Source organism: Oncorhynchus keta, chromosome 6, assembly GCF_023373465.1.
Source record: "Oncorhynchus keta strain PuntledgeMale-10-30-2019 chromosome 6, Oket_V2, whole genome shotgun sequence".
In the NCBI taxonomy this organism is placed as follows: domain Eukaryota; kingdom Metazoa; phylum Chordata; class Actinopteri; order Salmoniformes; family Salmonidae; genus Oncorhynchus; species Oncorhynchus keta.
In genome coordinates this window covers 26,631,502-26,650,904 of record NC_068426.1, presented here as the reverse complement: position 1 = coordinate 26,650,904, position 19,403 = coordinate 26,631,502, and the positions used below count along the sequence as shown (strand labels likewise).

Genomic DNA, 19,403 nt, shown 5'->3' with positions numbered 1-19,403 from the left:
GGTAAGGTTAGGCAACAATACACCTTCCACACTGATCCTCAACACCGGGGCCCCTCAGGGGTGCGTGCTTAGTCCCATCTTGTATTCCCTGTTCACCCAAGACTGGATGGCCAGGCACAACTCCAACAGCATCATTCAGTTTGCTGACGACACAACAGTGGTAGGGGAGCAGGTTGAGAGTTTCAAGTTCCTTGGTGTCCACATCACCAACAAACTATCATGGTACAAACACAACAAGACAGTCGTTCGCGCCTGGTTCGCACCCAGGTATGGGCGAGGGGACGGTATAAGGTTATACTGTTACAAGTGCGTACGGCCAAATACATCACTGGGGTCAAGCTTCCTGCCATCCAGGACCTATACACAAGGCGAGGTCAGAGGATGGCCCAAACATTTGTCAAAGACTCCAGTCACCCAAGTCATAGACTGTTCTCTCTGCTACTGCACGGCAATAATAATAATAATAATATATGCCATTTAGCAGACGCTTTTATCCAAAGCGACTTACAGTCATGTGTGCATACATTCTACGTATGGGTGGTCCCGGGAATCGAACCCACTACTCTGGTGTTACAAGCGCCATGCTCTACCAACTGAGCTACAGGACTACAACTAGCACCGGAGCCCCAAGTCTTGGTCCAAATGGCTCCTTAACACCTTCTACACCTATTTCTATAGAAGAAGCCCATTTAACTCATTAATATTATTTTTAAAAGACAGTTTTTCATCTATCCAGATGCACAGATAAGCAGGGACACGATCAATGTGGACACCATCCAAAGTACATATGATTAAATTATCAGAGTTATGTGCTCAAGAGAACAACATATACTTAGTTTAACCTGCATTCAATACTAATTTCAGGTCAATAAAGTTTTATGTTATACAATGAAGGCAGACTGTAGGTCAGATAGAGCCTGGTCAACCGTGGGGCCAATAGCATACACAACAGTATCATCTAAATTCAAGTGGAAGTCGATATTGTTAATGTAAACAGTAAAAAGCACAGGGGCCAGAATTGACCCCTGCGGGACACCTTTCTTAATATGAGGAAACCTTATTTAACACCATCAGTAGATACACATTGACTTCTGTCAAGTAATTTTTAAACAAGTTACATGCAGCATGAAGCCTTCCCTCCATAGCCTATTCCATATCAACAAAAGAGAATTGGGTCTGATAGTCTCTGAGGTTTACAAAATAGATCATCTTATTGTTAATGTGTCTGGGTGTGAATCATAAAGAAAATACTGTAGCGACCTGTGTGTTATGTGTTAGGCTAGGAGGTGGTTGTGTTGTACTGACCAGTACCCGGTGTTCGCGGGGTCCGACATGTCAATCAACCTGCTATCTGCCAATCATGCGAATGCCTGGAATGTTCTGATGCCGGGCATCCTGGTGGTTGGCGGAGTGGCGTGGAGGGGGGTTGGGCAGGGGGGTGGAGCATTGGAAGTTAAGACCAGGTTCAGCCTTTGTTCTCTCTCTTACGTCTGGGCTTCACAAGAGAAGGTCACGATTGGCTTGTGGGTTATCTGTCATCTATTTGGCGTGTGCTACGGCCCAAACAGTAGCCTGTGTAAAGTTGGTTTAATAAACCGTCAATTCGCAAACTCAAGCCTCTGTCTGGACAATTGTTCATTTATGATCTAGTCAGGTCATTACAATACATTTGATCTACAAATCATAAGTCTAGTTATGGAATATGTTGTAGTTGGCTTAGATCCCATTCCCAACACAGCTCTTTCTTTATAAATATTCCTAGGGCCACAACAAAAGGACCAGCAATTAAATATATAGTACTGTACTTTGACACTGATGGTAGAATATTAGGTTAGTCTACTCGCACACATGTATGCTGAGGCCGTCGGTTGCAGCACTGTCATCACACCGACCAAAGCATAAGTGATTCTTCATGCCACAAAACTGTTTAACATCGGCGATACTACCTATCGCGTCCAATACATTGATAATGATTGTTCAGTTTGCGCACTTCATTGCGCATTTATAATTAGTGCAAACGGCGCAAATCGCCCCATATGCATTGCTCTTTGTCCCAGAAGCCACACAACAGAAGGAAAAACCCTGTGCAGTGCAAGCAGCCATCTTGGACAGGCAGGCAAGGTAGATACTTCAGCCAGGATAACCTGCAGATCTCTTCTGAAGAGCCCAAGACATTACATCGACAATTTCCGGTAAGAATATAAACATAATACAGGAGTGTTCGTATCCACATATAGCTGACACATTTATAAAACTTTGAACCTTCTGTGTTACAAATTATAGTGGCTAGCTAACAGCAAGCTACTACGCTAATATAGTTAAGTTAGCGGCTAGCTAGCCAACGAGTAAAGTGTCTACTAGCTAATGTTATCTATCTTGTGCTGTGTAATATATTACCATTCTTCACAGGCACTCGTGGTTTTGTCTAGCAATTGTGGATCTAGCCAGGTGTCTGTCGTTTTGGGTAACAGGCCATTGCTTTTGAGCTAACGTTGGCTAACTACTGTAGTATCCGAAAGAGTAACGTTACGCTGGCTAGCTATCATTTGTTGGCCCCAACAAATTAGTTGGTTATCAAGTTAGTTATCAAGGCTCATGTCATGGTAACGGTATTCCTCCCTTTAGGTCGACACGGCGTAGCTACCTGTTCGCCAATAAATGATGACACATGTATTATGGTTATCTAGTTAGCCAGTTTAGCCTGTTTCCAGCTGGCTAGTCAGCTAGCAGGTCAATGGAGATGGCTAATGTTAACTAGTCTAGTACGTTATGGTCATAGCTGGACATTTAACCGCTCCAGCTAGCAACACACACCTGTCCCAACTTCACTGCCAGTACATTTTACAATACATTATTTTAGAGTCCCGTCTAAACAATAAACCAATATGCTAGCTTTCTAAACAGACTGTTGCCACAGTTTGTGTTGATAGCATCAGCTAGCTAACGTCGTTGGCCAGTAGACCGAGGCTTTGGGGTGTTGTATTCGTAGGTAATTAGTTTATCAACCTTTTCATCTCATGAAGCTAGCTATAGTCAGATGTGTGCTTTAACTGTCATGAGAAGTTAGCTAGATTATGCCCTCCCACTAGCCTACACTGTCACAAGCCAACTGTATTGTTCTGAAATTGTGGCGTTCATTCACCCATTAAAAGGTCCAACGCTGCCGTTTAATCTCAATATCAAATCATTTCTGGGTAACAATTAAGTACATTACTGTCATTGTTTTCAATTTAAGTTGTAAAAAATAAACAAACAATTTCTCAAGCTTAAATGTTGCCAGGAGTGGTCTGATTGAGGGGTCTAATGCAGGGTTTCCAAAACTCGGTCCTGGGGCCCCACTAGGTGCATGTTTTGATTTTTGCCCAAGCACTACAAAACTGATTCAAATAACCAATTCATTATCAAGCTTTGATTATTTGAATCAGCTATGTTTGGGAAACCCTGGCCCAATGGAAGGGACATGTAACCTAAAAACTAGCTTTTATTGGCAGAGAGGAGGGCAAACTCTCTTTGTTATTTGTCTATTAACTTATTCTGCCTGGCAGGCAGTCCAACCCAATTTCATAGTGTGGAAATATATTTAAAACACAGGAAAATTACATTTTTTTTACTGCACAGGCCCTTAGTTTAAAAATGTATAGTACAGTCGCTGTTTAGCTCAGCCAGCTATCCAGTAATAACATAGATGACACAGCATGCATCCATATCTAGGCCTTGTCTCGGGCCAGCCTTTACTGTCAATCACTGAAATATTTATTTGATATAAGAATGAGGCTTTGATTAGGATGGGATATGAATGTATTCATGTAGATGTGTCATCACCTGAGATACTCCTCTCCTCTGAGCTGAGGCATTTGGTATTTTCTTGGCCTTGAATTTTACTTTGGAAAAATATTCCCTTAAAATGGCAGATCACACAGTGAAAGAAATACACTGTATGTGCACTGATTGAACCCAAGTTTTACAATTGATTTGTCCATTCCATCTCTGCCTTTGGTAATGGTGATCACAACCCAAATGCGCTTCTGCAATTTACAGCAGGAATTTGTTTGTATAGCAGCATAGCAATATGACAATGAGGAAAATAAAAAATAGCCCAGATGTACAGTATGTGACACCAATTATATTTGTTCAACAACAGGAATTGGATGTGATAAGGTGACAGTGCTCTGTTTTATGAATCAGTGCTAGTGTATGGAGAAGTGCTGAGACTGCAGTCTGGTCACATGCTCTCAACCGCACTCTTCTTGGATGTATACTTCTCCAAGGCCTCGTTTGGGGGAGAAAGGGAATTATTCCTATAATTTACCCAAAGAAGGAGTAGCTCTAGTGTGTACAGCTCTAGTAGGCCTATAGCTTTCACCTTATGGAAAAACTCACACGAGTCTGGAGGCACCACATGACAGAGGGTCATGTGAGGGGAGGCAGTCAGGCTAGCAGCAAGGCAGGCTGTGATACTAGTGCACGTCCCGGTCAGTGTATCAAATCCCTTATTGGAGCTTATCCCACACGCTAACTACATGACTTCCCTTACCACCTCAACTGTCTTTTTACTTGTTTACTTCTCTACTGTACTCTCGCTGCACTTTGTTTTTCAAGCAGGCAGAGCTGGAATGGGGAGTGGGGCCATTTTGTTGTAGGCCACTTCAGGGGAGTGGCACCCAAGGGTCTCTGACCAACCCCATGCCAAGAGGATGAGGTGACGGGGACACCTTGACCTGGAATTAACCCCCTCAGATGATTTGCACAAATTCATTCAATTCTGGAAGATGATCCTAAATATCAGTCTTCCGTGATTAGTTTACTCAATTTGCCTCTTTATATCACAATGTGAGCGTCCCTAATTCACCCCTCTTTCTTCACCCGGACTGTTCTCCTTTAACACTCCTCTTCTTCACCTTCTCCCATCTTCTCTCAAGTCAACCCACACCAGCTCTAGCCTCATGCATTTGTCATAGTACTATATTGTTTAGCAGGAAAACTTGGTCATTGAACAGCAGGCCACATAATGTGTTTTTCTGGTTTGCACCAGGCTCTATTGAATAGCCATTTTAATCTCCAACATCTGGTTTAACTGCAATGCATTTAGAATTGCTGTGTACTGAACCACAGACTTAAGAGAAACTTATCAGATAGAGGGAAACATTCTCTAGAGATGATAACAGATAGCCTAGTCACAATTAATCGCAAGTTAGAAGACTTGTATGTGTAGGCTATTATTCAGGGTGATTGATTTGTAATCAGATCCCATTGTTCCCTTGTGCCTTCTACTTGCATTACAGATGTCCACTCTCAGCTATAGTGTGAGACTGAATTACTGACAAGTGAATTATTTGAATCGAACTTGAGAATGCCCTCTCTCTTCCTGAAAAGTTGATGCTCTTATGTGAAGTCAGATCATGTATTCATAAACAAGGCTGATTTCAATTTGAGACTATATTTAATCCAAGCATTTGTTTGAATATTTTCAAATGTAAATGACTGTATGTGTGTCTATCTTCCTGATTATCACCCATCCTTTCTTATAGACTATGGAATAGACTATATTACCATATAAGCAGCAATGGATAATAATTCAGAGAGGTGTCTGTGCTATAAATAGCAGGCAGCTTCTAACAGCGATGCCTGATCGTCTCTTTATATACAGTAGCAGTCAAAAGTTTGGACACACCTACTCATTCAAGGGTTTTTCTTTATTTGTACTATATTCTACATTGTAGAATAATAGCGAAGACATAAACACTGAAATAACACACATGGAATCATGTAGTAACCATAAAAAGTGGTTAACTGTGCCTTGAATTGTAAATAAATCAGATCATCCGTTCACCTGCTCTGCGTCTCACAAAGACACGACAGTTGGAACCAAATATCTCGAATTTGGACTCATCAGACCAAAGGACAGATATCCACCAGTCTAATGTCCATTGCTTGTGTTTCTTGGCCCAAGCAAGTCTCCTCTTCTTATTGGTGTCCTTTAGTAGTGGTTTCTTTGCAGCAATTCAACCATGAAGGTTGGATTCGTGCAGTCTCCTCTGAACAGTTGATGTTGAGATGTCTGTTACTTGAACTCTGTGAAGCATTTATTTGGGCTGCAATCTGAGACTGGTAACTAATTAACTTATCCTCTGCAGCAGAGGTAACTCGAGGTCTTCCTTTCCTGTAGCGGTCTTCATGAGAGCCAGTTTCATCATAGCCTTTGATGGTTTTTGAGACTGCACTTGAAGAAACATTCAAAGTTCTTGAAATGTTCCGTATTGACTGACCTTCATGTCTTAAAGTAATGATGGACGGTCATTTCTCTTTACTTATTTGAGCTGTTCTTGCCATAATATGGACTTAGCCCCATTTGGTAAATGACCATCTTCTGTACACCACCCCCTACCTTGTCACAATGCAACTGATTGTCTCAAACGCATTAAGAAGGAAATAAATTCCACAAATTAACTTTTAACAAGGCACACCGGTTAATTGAAATGCATTCCAGGTGACTACCTCATGAAGCTGGTTGAGAGAATGCCACGAGTGTGCAAAGCTGTCATCAAGGCAAAGGGTGGTTACTTTGAAGAATCTAAAATATATGTTGATTTGTTTAACACTTTTTATGGTTACTACATGATTCCATGAGTGTTGTTTCAATGTTTGTCTTCGCTATTATTCTACAATGTAGAAAATAGTAAAACATAAAGAAAAACCCTTGAATGAGTAGGTGTGTCCAAACTATACATTGAAAAATCTTATATATAAAATACATTTTGATTTAACACTTTTTTTTTTGGTTACTACATGATTCCATGTGTGTTACTTAATAGTTTTGATATCTTAACTAATGTTCTACAATGTAGAAAATAGTGAAACAATGAAGAAGCCCTGTAATGAGTAGGTGTCCAAAATTAACTGCTACTGTAGTTGTAGTTAGTTATAATTCTAACCCATATGAATGAATGTCGCTCAGCATAAAGTCAACAGGTGGGTTGTGTGGGTAGCTGGTATCTAGGGATACCAATTACTTAGGGCCTAGACCTGTGTGTTTCCATGCAGTATCTAGCCAGACTGTTAAGTGGAATTTAAAGGTGCTACTTGTCCTCCCTTGGGTACTCTTGTGAAATGACACCTGCTAATGGTTCTGACAGAGCCTCTGTATAATGGACTCGGGAGACGCAAGGAAACGCTATCCCTCTTAAAACCTCTCCTCTTCTACAGCCTAATGTAACGTCCTCCTTTCATTTGAGATTAAAAGGAGCTGTGCACATATGATGCAATTCCCTGAATGTGAAGTCTAATGAAATCGCTTGCCTCAAAGTGACACAACACTGCTGGGGATGTTGGCTGCCTGTACTTGCTGTATCGATGACACAGTTGGCTAGAAGCCTCATATTTATCTGAGTGTATCATAGAAAATAGCTGCTTATTTTCTATGCAGATCGTCGTTGTTCTTTTTAATGATGTTCATACACACACCTCAGTCTGCCCGGGACCACGGACCTAAGCCTTTGCTGTTGTGGAGAGTATAGCCTTGTTCCCCCATTGGCTAAGCACAGGACAAGGCTAATGCTTACCATTCAATTTAAACCTCTCTGTTTACTCCGACATCTGTCTGAGAGTTCTCAGAGCAGTTGTAGCGCGAGGTTTGTGATGCAGAGAGAGGAAACGCGCCATTGAACATGGTACATAATGGTGATGATCAACCAACTCAACATAAACACCCATTTGGTCCTATGCACTTGTTTTTGTTTTAGCTTCCGTTGTGTGAGATTAGGCTACATCGAGAGAAGTTCTCTATCTTCATCTTGATGATACCGAGTGGCTAAGCGATTATTGGATTAATGAGCCTCTCAAAATGATAACATCCGTATTGTAATTGGTGGTTATTCATCCTCTAACTAACCCCGTTAGTTAATGGCTGCTGGCCTGAAGATCATAATGGACACTTCAAATTGTAGGTGCATCTCGGGATAGTAATACAGAAGAGTCTGGAGTCTGGCTCTGCCCCGTCTCCACTTGTTCCAGTCCGTAGTACTGTTCTGAATAAGGTGGCTTCTTGGAAGAACTCTCCTGACAGGCCCTGTCCATCATTGTGTGTGATCTATGATCACCCTCCCTGTCTGATTAAAAAATAATAATAATTTGCAGCCTCCCTCCCCTTTTAGGTCTCTTTTCCTCAGCTAGGCTAAGAGTCAAATCCTGGTTGGTTTCTCTTCTTACACAACCTGCCCACAGGGTGCGTCCTAATAATCTTTCCTTTCTCCTGAAGTGTACACTCGTTCACCACTTCCCACAAATCTAAACGCGTTGGATTGGTGGAGGCATGAGCTAGAGCTAGTTTCCACCATGTTTCTTATACCAGAAATGTCCTTTCAAATCAGTGAAGGGAAGTGAAAAAGTGCGCACTTTGGGAGGAAGGAGAGATAATTGGGACCTTTCCAGTGATAGCTGGGTGAAGCTTGACTTCTTCATGCTGATTTGATGGACAGACATCAGTTGAGTTTGGCCCTGTAGATTAATATCCGATATTGGAGTTACAAATACGTTGACTTTATGTGGTCAGATCCATCGCTATCAGATGGTTTCAGCTCTTCCAGCTGGGTTGAGTCCTACCCATATGTTTGAGAGGTCAGTGCTCCAGGGCCTGCTGTCTAACTGAGAAATCACATGACAGGAATCCTGAGAAATCAGGAATTATTCATACTACCTAGAATAATGTTTTAGTTCTCATACAGCACACCAGCTGCTCAGTCTGTCTAGTACGGTCTGAGACATGGTGACATCATTCCTTACTGAGCATGTTGACCAATTCACAGGCCCATGCTATCTGCCAGGCATAATGTTGTAGTTTAATGTTATGGAGTGCCAGTGGTCGAGCAGCGAGATGCAATGTTTCAGTTGACTAAGTGTTGTGTCAAACCAAGCACTGTACAATTAAATGGGATAGTGAGTGATGTCGACAGACAGAATTCAATGATAATGTGTGGTTTCTGCATGATGCCCAGCTAGAGTCGGTTCATAGACAGCACCCTGATTCTTTCTCTGACTCACCTTGAGCCTTTCTCTCTCTTTCAGAGTCACGATGGCCACCGCACCGTACAACTACTCCTACATTTTTAAATACATCATCATCGGTAAGTGAGGCGCGAGCATGCGTGTTGACTGGATTGGAATGGAGGCCTGTTTGTTTGTGTGTACAGTGCTGTATGTAGGTCACCCATTGGTTGCAGTTAGCACACAGCTCACTGAGATGCTACAAGCACTGAAAGAGCACCAATCACGAGACTAGAACCGTAGCTCAGGAGTTGGTTCTGGTCAGGTCATGTGGTCAGGATTACTCCAGGTCTCAACCATGACCCCATTACAGCAGATTCCTTTTGATTTGGGATGTGGGTCGCCATCTCTGTGATTTTTATTTTCATCAATAAATGTTTTCCCCGGAAGCTAGCCTAAGCAAAGCTAAATGGTTTGTGTTCTAAAAACATACTGTACCGACAATGTGCTCGTCACAGGGTTATTAATGAACTTAAAAAAGAACGATTGGTCTCCTGTTTGATTTAAATTACCAACAGAAGCAATAACCTTGTGCATCGTTGCTGCATAGCCCAGACCAAAATGTTCTGAGTTGTGGTGGTAGTTTTATCTTGTTGTGCATTCCACTCTTCCCCTTTGTCTATTTTCCAACCAGTTTGGCACCTCAAAATAGGGAAGTTAAATCTCCATATCTCTCCAACTCCCTGCTGCGTTGAGGCCTTTAAAACCCCCACCTCAATGTCAACTTTGTGGACTTGTTTGACAACTGCCAAAGGCCCCCTCTTGTTTGCTGTTTGTTACCTAGACATTAATGTGGTCATACAACACACACACACACGTCACTTTAGCTCCGTAGCTAGAGCCGACATTCGTATATAGGCCTTAAAGGTGCAGTTTGCAGAAATCGCTCCGCCATTTCCTGGTTGCTAAAATTTTAGTAGTTTGACGAATTTCAGTTTGACAAAACAAACAAGTATTCAGAAATATTGTGCCATCTAAACCGCTGTGACATATATTTTCAATAACTACAAATATTGTATTATTCAGCTGTTTGAACAAATGTACAAAACCGACTGCAGAAGACGCAAGAATGGGAAGCCTAGAACTAGCACACAGAACAGATCTACTGCTTCTTAGACTTGCTTTCAATAAGAATGACAGATCTATGACTCACATTTCTATGTGAATTTGGTCGGGTCACCCAAAACAAAAAGTTACATATTGCAGCTTTAAAAAGTAAATAAAATGCTCTGCTCTCCCCACTCCACTAGAGGTGACCATGCCAGCTATTAAGTCAAAGCCCTGCAGGCCTGTTCATGCTGCCTCTTCAAGCGCCCTCCATATGTGTAAAGCACACAACTGGCAACCACCATAGCATTCTGTTAACAATGTCCGAGGGGGAGAGTGAAGATGCTATTTCTGTGTTTACAACCAGAGTTGTTCCTGGTCAGACCGAGTGGTCAGTGAAAACGAATCCCTTCATAGGAAAATATGAAACAAGTTGTATGTCTGTGTGTTTTTTGTCCTCTCCGTCTTGTATGTAATGTTAATATTTGAACATGGATCCTGACACATCTCCTCTCTCTCTCTCTCTGTAGGGGACATGGGGGTAGGGAAGTCATGTTTGCTTCACCAGTTCACAGAGAAGAAATGTAAGTACATCCCCGGCTCCCCACTGACTCCAAACAGATACCCCCCCCATCTCACACAGGCTGTAGGAATGGACTGTTTCACTTTAAATCCCCTCTGACGACTTCAGCTCATTGAGAGAGGGGGAGAGTGTGGGTGCCACTTTGAAATGTGTGTCTGCTTCATGTTATTTGTGTGTGCTTTCTCAGCTGTAGCCTCAGTCAGTTCACTATAACACCCAGGCGTTTGAATGCATTTTAATGGCATTATTAGCAGGCAGCAGTAAATGCAGATGCTCTGCTCCTCATTCATCTATTCAGCATCGCATCCTGCATGGCCCGTAGACTTGGGCTCGGAACAGGCAGCTGCTTTGTGAGTGCTGAATGCCAGGTTTGAAGACTTCCTCCCTGTTTCTGGTTAAGATTGAAATGCAAGTGGTAAAAACCAACTGATCTGCCAGTCTGAAATGGATACTCAACCCAACCCACCTGCAATCTCTGTTCCCTCACAATGGAGGTGATGAAGTGCGTGTAAACGGTCAAGGGTGCACCTGTTTTCTCTGTGTGGTTGGATGTGTTTGTGACTGTGTGGAAAGATGCGTATGTATATGGGTGCTGTTCATAGTTCAAGTTGGTTCGATCTGTGCAACTGGCAGGCTGTTCTATATGGTAGGGAGAGGAAAGAGATTGTGCAGGGGAAGGAGGAGGTGTAGTAACAGTAAATGGAGTAGAGAGCAGGTTAATCACAGCAGTCTGACACTCTGGAGAGGAGGAAGGGAGAGCGAGAAAGGGAGGCAGGCTGCGGGAAGGTTGACTGAGTCAGACTTCCGTGATGGGAGATGTAGTCGGTGAAGAAGATGCGAAGCAAGAGGTTTCACCAATGCATTTCTATGGGCTTACTTTGTCCCGACACTTGTCGTCTGCCTTCCCCGCCTTTGGGAAAACGACTCTCATTGTTTGGGCGGAGACACGAGCATCTCGTCATTATTTTCAGATCTCTGATGTAGTTCACTCCCCAGAGTCTATTCATGTCTCTTGACAAAGTGACAATACTCTGTTTTTGATATTTATTGAATTCTGTGTGTTATAGAGGAATGTTGCCTCCTTGGATTCCTCATAGCTATACTGACGATCTATTCCTTTCCCCACCTCTCGCTCCTCCAGTCATGGCGGACTGCCCCCACACGATCGGCGTAGAGTTTGGCACGAGGATAATCGAGGTGAGCGGCCAGAAGATCAAGCTGCAGATCTGGGACACGGCGGGCCAGGAGCGCTTCAGGGCCGTCACGCGTAGTTATTACAGGGGGGCCGCGGGCGCACTCATGGTCTACGACATCACCAGGTACGCGCACACACACACACACCGACGTGCCCAAACCTTAATGCTCCAGGTAGAAGCTGTCTGTAGGCAAAGAGCTAGGGTCAAATTACCCTTCCCCAATCCTAGCACAAACCATACAGAAAAGAAGAAAAAAAACTTTCCTCCGATAAGCATCAAGGGCCAACTTCATCCTACTCCCACCTAGTCCCCTCAGCTTGTTCTACAATACACAACCCACCCCGTTAGATGTACTAGTCAGATTGCTCTCGGTCTGTAGGCCTATATGTCTGTGTGGGAGACAAAGGAAAGGAAAAGGGGCAGATGGCCCTCTCTTCCTGAACGAACATGGTGTCTGCATCCTGTTGCCCTCCCCACCTTCCTCCCTTCCTCCCCCAAACTGTGAGAATGTATCAGTGGCCATCTAAACTAACAGTGGAATGTGTGTCTCCTCTCATAGAAAGCATATGCTCAGAGTAAAGCTTTAAGTAGTGCAGTATTTCTATATTGTAGTTTTCCCACTAATAGTAGTTTATGTAGTCTATGCAGCAGATCATTGCCTCTGTTTTATGAATTGGGATTTGATTGCTCGTTTGTTCCCTAGCCTAATTTTAGCGTTCCACATTGACACCCGTGTCTCGGACTGTAAGAACTGTTGTCAAAACTGAATCAGTAAGTGATATCAGAAAGTTTATTCTATTAGTGAAAGGATATATATAGATACAGACCCAGGAACATTTCTCCATTCGTCACGGCCTCTCCTTTGATCCCACTTATGATGTGGCACACTTGGTTTTGTCCCGACCTGCCACCAGGTTAACTAACTCCCACTCTTCCCTGTGTGTGTTCCACAGGAGAAGTACGTACAACCACCTCAGCAGCTGGCTGACTGATGCCAGAAATCTGACCAACCCAAATACTGTGAGTATGGTTTCACACAGCTCAACTCCAGCTGCCTGTCAAACACACTGTGTCTGGTTGGATGTACTACCAAGTAGTTACTCCTTCTTGCATTCTCTCATCTAATGCTCTTTGTGTCTCTGCTGTATCCCAACGCAGCACACCCAAGTGTGTATGATTGATGCCCCAGCGCCCCGTCCATCTCTAAATTGCATTTTGACTATATGATTATGGCCAAATCACACTGCTTTCATGTACAGATTAGAATATGCGTTTAGCTTGCTTATACAACGTCAACATCCTAAACTCACTCAGACTGTCTGCTTGTTTGTACCCGAAGACCACAGTCTCTCGTTGGAAAATGGGACATGACTAGTGCCCAGATGCATTGGAAGTTGTATATTCATTAGAGGTCAACCGGTTATGATACCGATTGGAGGACCAAAAAAAGCTGTTTTAATTTTTATATATATATATTTGTAATAATGACAATTACAACAATACGGAATGAATAATGCACACTTTTATTTTAACTTAATATAATACATAAATAAAATCAATTTAGTCTCAAATAAATAATGAAACATGTTAAATTTGTTTTAAATAATGCAAAAACAAAGTGTTGGTGAAGAAAGTAAAAGTGCAATATGTGCCATGTAAAAAAAGCTAAAGTTTAAGTTCCTTGCTCAGAACATGAGAACATATGAAAGCTGGTGGTTCCTTTTAACATGAATTTCCAATATTCCAGGTAAGAAGCTTTAGGTTATAGTTATTATAGGACTATTTCTCTCTATAAAATTTGTATTTCATATATACCTTTGACTATTGGATTTTCTAATAGGTACTTTAGTATTGCCAGCCTAATCTCGGGAGTTGATAGGCTTGAAGTCATGAACAGCACAATGCTTGAAGCATTGCGAAGAGCTGCTGGCAAACGCAGTAAAGTGCTGTTTGAATGAATGCTTACGGGCCTGCTGCTGCCTACCCCCGCTCAGACTGCTCTATCAAATCATATACTTAATTATAATATAATAACACACAGAAATATGAGCCTTAGCTCATTAATATGGTCAAATTCGGAAACTATCATTTCGAAAACAAAAAGTTTATTCTTTCAGTGAACCGTTACGTATTTTATCTAACGGGTGGCATCCATAACTCTAAATATTGGTGTTACATCGCACAACCTTCTAATTACATAAAACTCTGGCAAATTAGTTCGCAACGAGCCAGGCGGCCCAAACTGTTGTATATACCCTGACTCTGCGTGCAGTGAACGTGACACAATTTCCCTAGTTTAATATTGCCTGCTAACATGAATTTCTTTTAACTAAATATGCAGGTTTAAATAAATATACTTCTGTGTATTGATTTTAAGAAAGGCATTGATGATTATGGTTAGGTACATTCGTGCAATGATTTTGCTTTTTTCGCAAATGCGCTTTTGTTAAATCATCCCGTTTGGCGAAGTTGGCGGCCCAAACTGCTTCATAAACCCTAACTCTGTTGCACAGAACGCAAGAGAAGTGACACAATTTCCCAAGTTAAAAGAAATTCATGTTAGCAGGCAATATTAACTAAATATGCAGGTTTGAAAATATATACTTGTGTGTAGATTTTTTTTTTTTCCCTTTTTTTTTTTCTCCCCAATTTCGTGGTATCCAATTGTTGTAGTAGCTACTATCTTGTCTCATCGCTACAACTCCCGTACGGCTCGGGAGAGACAAAGGTTGAAAGTCATGCGTCCTCCGATACACAACCCAACCAAGCCGCACTGCTTCTTAACACAGCGCGCATCCAACCCGGAAGCCAGCCGCACCAATGAGTCGCAGGAAACACTGTGCACCTGGCAACCTTGGTTGGGCGTACAGCGCCCTTAACTTGGTTGGGCGTACAACCTGCAGTACAGCACCCTTAACCACAGCGCCACCCGGGAGCCCCGTGTATTGATTTTAAGAAAGGTGTTGATGTTTATGGTTAGGTACACATTGGTGCAACGACAGTGCTTTTTATGCGAATGCGCTTGTTAAATCACCTGTTTGGCAAAGTATGCAATGATTCAATGATAAATTAACAGGCACTGCATCGATTATATACAATGCAGGACAAGCTAGATAAACTAGTAATATCATCAACCATGTGTAGTTAACTAGTGATTATGTTTTGATTGATTGTTTTTTATAAAATACGTTTAATGCTAGCTAGCACCTTACCTTGGCTCCTTGCTGCAGTCGCATAAACAGGTAGTCAGCCTGCCACGCAATCTCCTCATGGAGTGCATTGTAATCGGCCATGATCGGTGTCCAAAAATGCTCATTACCGATTGTTATGAAAACTTGAAATCAGCCCTAATTAATCGGCAATTCCGATTAATCGGCCGAGCTATAATATTAATATCTGTATCTTTCACGGTGTGGAGCCGATACAGTATTGCTGAATCCTTTTCTCCCACTGGTGCTAAGTTCTGTAAGGGCTCACGCTCAGTGAAGTGTGAGCTGTTTCGTATGTCGTTTTCTGACTACAAGTGAGTGAGTGAGGATGCTACTGCCACTGTGTTAATGTGTTTGGTGCCTGGAGGACTGACCGACTCATTCTGTCCTCCCACAGGTGATCATTCTCATAGGTAACAAAGCAGATCTGGAGGCCCAGAGAGATGTCACGTATGAGGAGGCCAAGCAGTTCGCTGAGGAGAACGGTGAGACAGGGAACACCCTCAGGCTCAATGAGAGGGATGATGGGAGAGGAGTAACTCGCATCAATCTGTCTCTCTCTTCCACCCTCTCTGAATGGCTGTGAGAATGCCCCCAGGCCCCCCAATTCTCACAAGGTGATTGGAAGGGGGAGTGTGAGGGAGACCAAGAGAGAAGAGACCCCTCCATATATGGAGAGTTTGAGAAGTAGCAACCCGTCTCTGATTGATGAAAGAGTGAAAAAGGGTGAAAGAGAGTAAATGGAGCATACGTTCAGGTACAGAGGGAGAATGCAAAAGAGGTGAACGCATAAGTGAGGACACATTCATAGAGAGCGAGTGAGAGACGCTATATACAGTACCATTCAAAAGTTTGGACACCTACTCATTCAAGGGTTTTTATTTTATTTTTACCATTTTCTACATTGTAGAATAATAGTGAAGACAAACTATGAAATAACACATGGAATCATGTAGTAACCAAAAAGGTGTTAAACTAATCAAAATATGTTTTAAATTCTTCTTTGCCTTGACAGCTTTGCACACTCTCTCACACATGCAGGAGTTCCCACACATGCAGAGCACTTGTTGGCTGCATTTCCTTCACTGTGGTCCAACTCATCCCAAACCATCTCAATTGGGTTGAGGTCGGGTGACTGGAGGCCAGGTCATCTGATGCAGAACTCCATCACTCTCCTTCTTGGTCAAATAGCCCTTACACAGCCTGGAGGTGTGTTTTGGGTCATTGGCCTTTTGAAAAACAAATGATAGTCCCACTAAGTGCAAACCAGATGGGATGGCGTATCGCTGCTGAATGCTGTGGTAGCCATGCTGGTTAAGTGTTCCTTGAATTCTAAATAAGTCACAGACAGTGTCACCAGCAAAGCACCATCACACCTCCTCCTCCATGCTTCATGGTGGGAACCACACATGCGGAGATCATCCATTCACCTAGTCTGCATCTCACAAAGACACGGGTCCAGATTTTGCAGCTCTTTCAGAACATCGGCTATCTGGATTTGGGTGATGGAGAAATGGGGAGGCTTGGGTGTGTTGCTGTGGGGGGGTGCAGGGCTGTTGACTGGAGTAGGGGTATATAGGTGGAAAGCATGGCCAGCCATAGAAATATGCTTACTGAAATTCTCAATTATAGTGGCTTTATCGGTGGTGACAGTGTTTCCACTGAGGTGCTTTTATTCTCCAATGGACTAGTGTCCCAGAACTTTTTTGAGTTTGTGCTATAGGATGCAAAATTCTGCTTGAAAAAGCTAGCCTTCGCTTTCCTGACTGCCTGTGTATATTGGTTTCTAACTTCCCTGGAAAGTTGCATATCACGAGGGCTAACAAGGCACACCTGTTTAATTGAACTCCATTCCAGGTGACTACATTACATTTACATTTAAGTCATTTAGCAGACGCTCTTATCCAGACTACCTCATGAAGCTGGTTGAGAGAATGCCAAGAGTGTGCAATGCTGTCATCAAGGCAAAGGGTGGCTACTTTGAAGAATCTAAAATTATATGTTGATTTGTTTAACATTTTTTTGGTTACATGATTCCATACTGTATGTGTAATTTCATAGTTTTGATGCCATCACTATTATTCTATAATATAGTAACAATGGAGTAAAACCCTTGAATGAGCAGGTCTCCAAACTTTTGACTGGTACTGTATACAAAGAGAGGGAGGGAGTTTTTTAAAATATTTATTTTTTATCCAGTCAGATAAACACTCCAAACAGCCTACCCGACCGCTCTGGGGGCGTCCTCACGGTCCTAAAGCACACTGTTGTCTCGTTTTGTATGACATACCAATGATAAAAGTGGGGTGACAATAATGCATTTACAGAATGTAGGACATGTCTTGTGAAAGTTGCACCCCTGAGCATAGGTATGAGTAAGGAGGATGGTTGGGGATCTGTAATTTTCTTCTGCAGTAGTCTGACTCCATCTTGTGTCCATTCCTTGTTACAGGTCTCTTATTCCTGGAAGCCAGCGCAAAAACGTAAGGCGTAGGCCACTGCCTGCTTTTACCTCACATTTGGTCTGAAATGTGCTGAAATGCTTTGTGTTCCTAACCGGTGTGACTGACTGTGTCTGCCTCTGCCCAGGGGTGAGAACGTGGAGGATGCCTTCCTGGAGGCAGCTAAGAAGATCTACCAGAACATCCAGGACGGCAGTCTGGACCTGAATGCTGCAGAGTCTGGTGTCCAGCACAAGCCCTCCGCACCCCAGGGAGGCCGGCTAATAACCAACGAACCACAGCCCCAGAGGGAAGGCTGCGGCTGCTAATGACCAACGCCTCTCTGTTCTCATCCTCCCTCCATCTCCCCCACCCCACTCCACTGGGGCTGCATGAGTGTGGGGCACGGGTGGGGGGAGGGAATGAGGGATGGGCTGAATGGGAGTGTACCTCTCTATGAATCTGTCATTCCTCCTCCCCCACCTTTTTCACTTTGTCTTCTTCCTCACTTCTCTCTTGTTCCCTCTCTTCGTCTGCCCCATTCAGTCCAGCTCATCTGCCATGGAAACCCAGATCCACACACATTTAATATATATAAAGACATGGGTTACTGACAAAGATAGGTAATGTTCATAACACAACCAGAATAAATGCTTTTTAAACGTTTCCTTTTATAGCTTCTACCTATACTATATACACCGATCAAGTCTCATCCACCACATCCCAAACAAAGCCTGTGTAGTCGATAACTGCCGTTGACATGAAGCTATCCAGACACACTCCCCCGCGTCAGTCCTGCATGGTTTAATGATCTAGGACTGTTTTAAACTGAAATGGTTAGTGAAGGGATTGGTGTAGTAATGTATGACGCAGCCCCGCTACAGCTCGCTATCGGCAGTGGCAGATGTGTGTTCGGTCCAGTTGTTGAACAGGGTCTAGAGCAGTCCTTAGCCAAAGCTTTCCCCCTGGTCCTTATGGTGAAGCTCTGATACTAGACAGATATTTCATCCTGATGGTGTCGTACAGTACACCTCAGTGTGGCAACACTAGTGTAGTAGAGACACTTAAAGCCCAAGAGACCTGGAATTCCCCAGAATCTCCTCTACCTACATGACGTCACAGGAAAGGGTGTGCGTGGCCGGGGGGTGGGATTTATGACTGTTAATGATCATCAGTTTCATTGCACCCCCGCCCCATATCAATACAACCTGTCCTTAACAGCATTTTCTTTGTTGTGGTTTGCCTTGTTATGATTTAATGTTAAATATTTTCTTTGCTGCACTTGCTCTACATACTGCTGTCAAATTGTTTTACTATATGGTAATATTGTAGTGGAGAACATGGAACTGGTTTAACAATGAGGAAAAGACTAGGGTAGAAGTTTACCATACTCCGAGGTGAGGAATTCAAACTGACCCCAGATCAATGCTAAGGGTCATCTTAGACCTGTCTGCACCACAGGTGTAGGGTTCTCTCTCCAGCCTGCTCTCCCCATAGGCTTGTATAACAAGACCAAGCAACACGACCCATATTGGATGAGTGACACTCATCCCAACTCAATTTCTGTACCATAGAATAATTCCCCCAATTCGGCAGCTGTGTATATATAGCTTATATATGTTGGTGACCATGCTACTTTGAGGATAAACAAACCATGCTGGCTTCGTAGAGATCTGTACAGTTGTTTGTGGGATGCTTGTATTTCGTGCTTGGGAATTGTGTAACATAGTTTCTATGAATAAATGTGTATGGACAGACTTCCTCTACTCACTATTGATACCTGATGGTTCCCTCTGTTCAGTCTCTGGGTACAGGGAAAGTGTGGTCCATTTCCTCCTAACTCTTGTTAAGAGGGGAGAGAGATGTCTTTTTTTTTTTTTACTCCATG

The 19,403-nt window shown here is 43.0% G+C and overlaps 1 protein-coding gene across 1 annotated transcript; it reads left to right on the top strand.

Annotated features, from left to right (window-relative positions):
• The first annotated feature begins 1,888 nt into the window (after positions 1-1,888).
• LOC118385299 (ras-related protein Rab-14) lies at positions 1,889-19,273 on the top strand. Its single transcript, XM_035772324.2, has 8 exons — positions 1,889-2,192; positions 9,061-9,119; positions 10,617-10,670; positions 11,811-11,988; positions 12,819-12,885; positions 15,472-15,559; positions 17,527-17,557; positions 17,664-19,273. The coding sequence occupies exons 2-8, from the start codon at positions 9,068-9,070 to the stop codon at positions 17,842-17,844; spliced, it is 651 nt and encodes a 216-aa protein (XP_035628217.1). The 5' UTR covers positions 1,889-2,192; positions 9,061-9,067; the 3' UTR covers positions 17,845-19,273.
• Positions 19,274-19,403: the final 130 nt, after the last annotated feature.

Bases quoted from the DNA above. Each gene is read 5' to 3' on its own strand.
- LOC118385299 (XM_035772324.2), top strand. From the start codon at position 9,068: ATGGCCACCGCACCGTACAACTACTCCTACATTTTTAAATACATCATC. The intron at 12,886-15,471 runs GTGAGTATGGTT...GTCCTCCCACAG, and splicing joins ATCTGACCAACCCAAATACT to GTGATCATTCTCATAGGTAA. The intron at 15,560-17,526 runs GTGAGACAGGGA...TCCTTGTTACAG, and splicing joins GCAGTTCGCTGAGGAGAACG to GTCTCTTATTCCTGGAAGCC.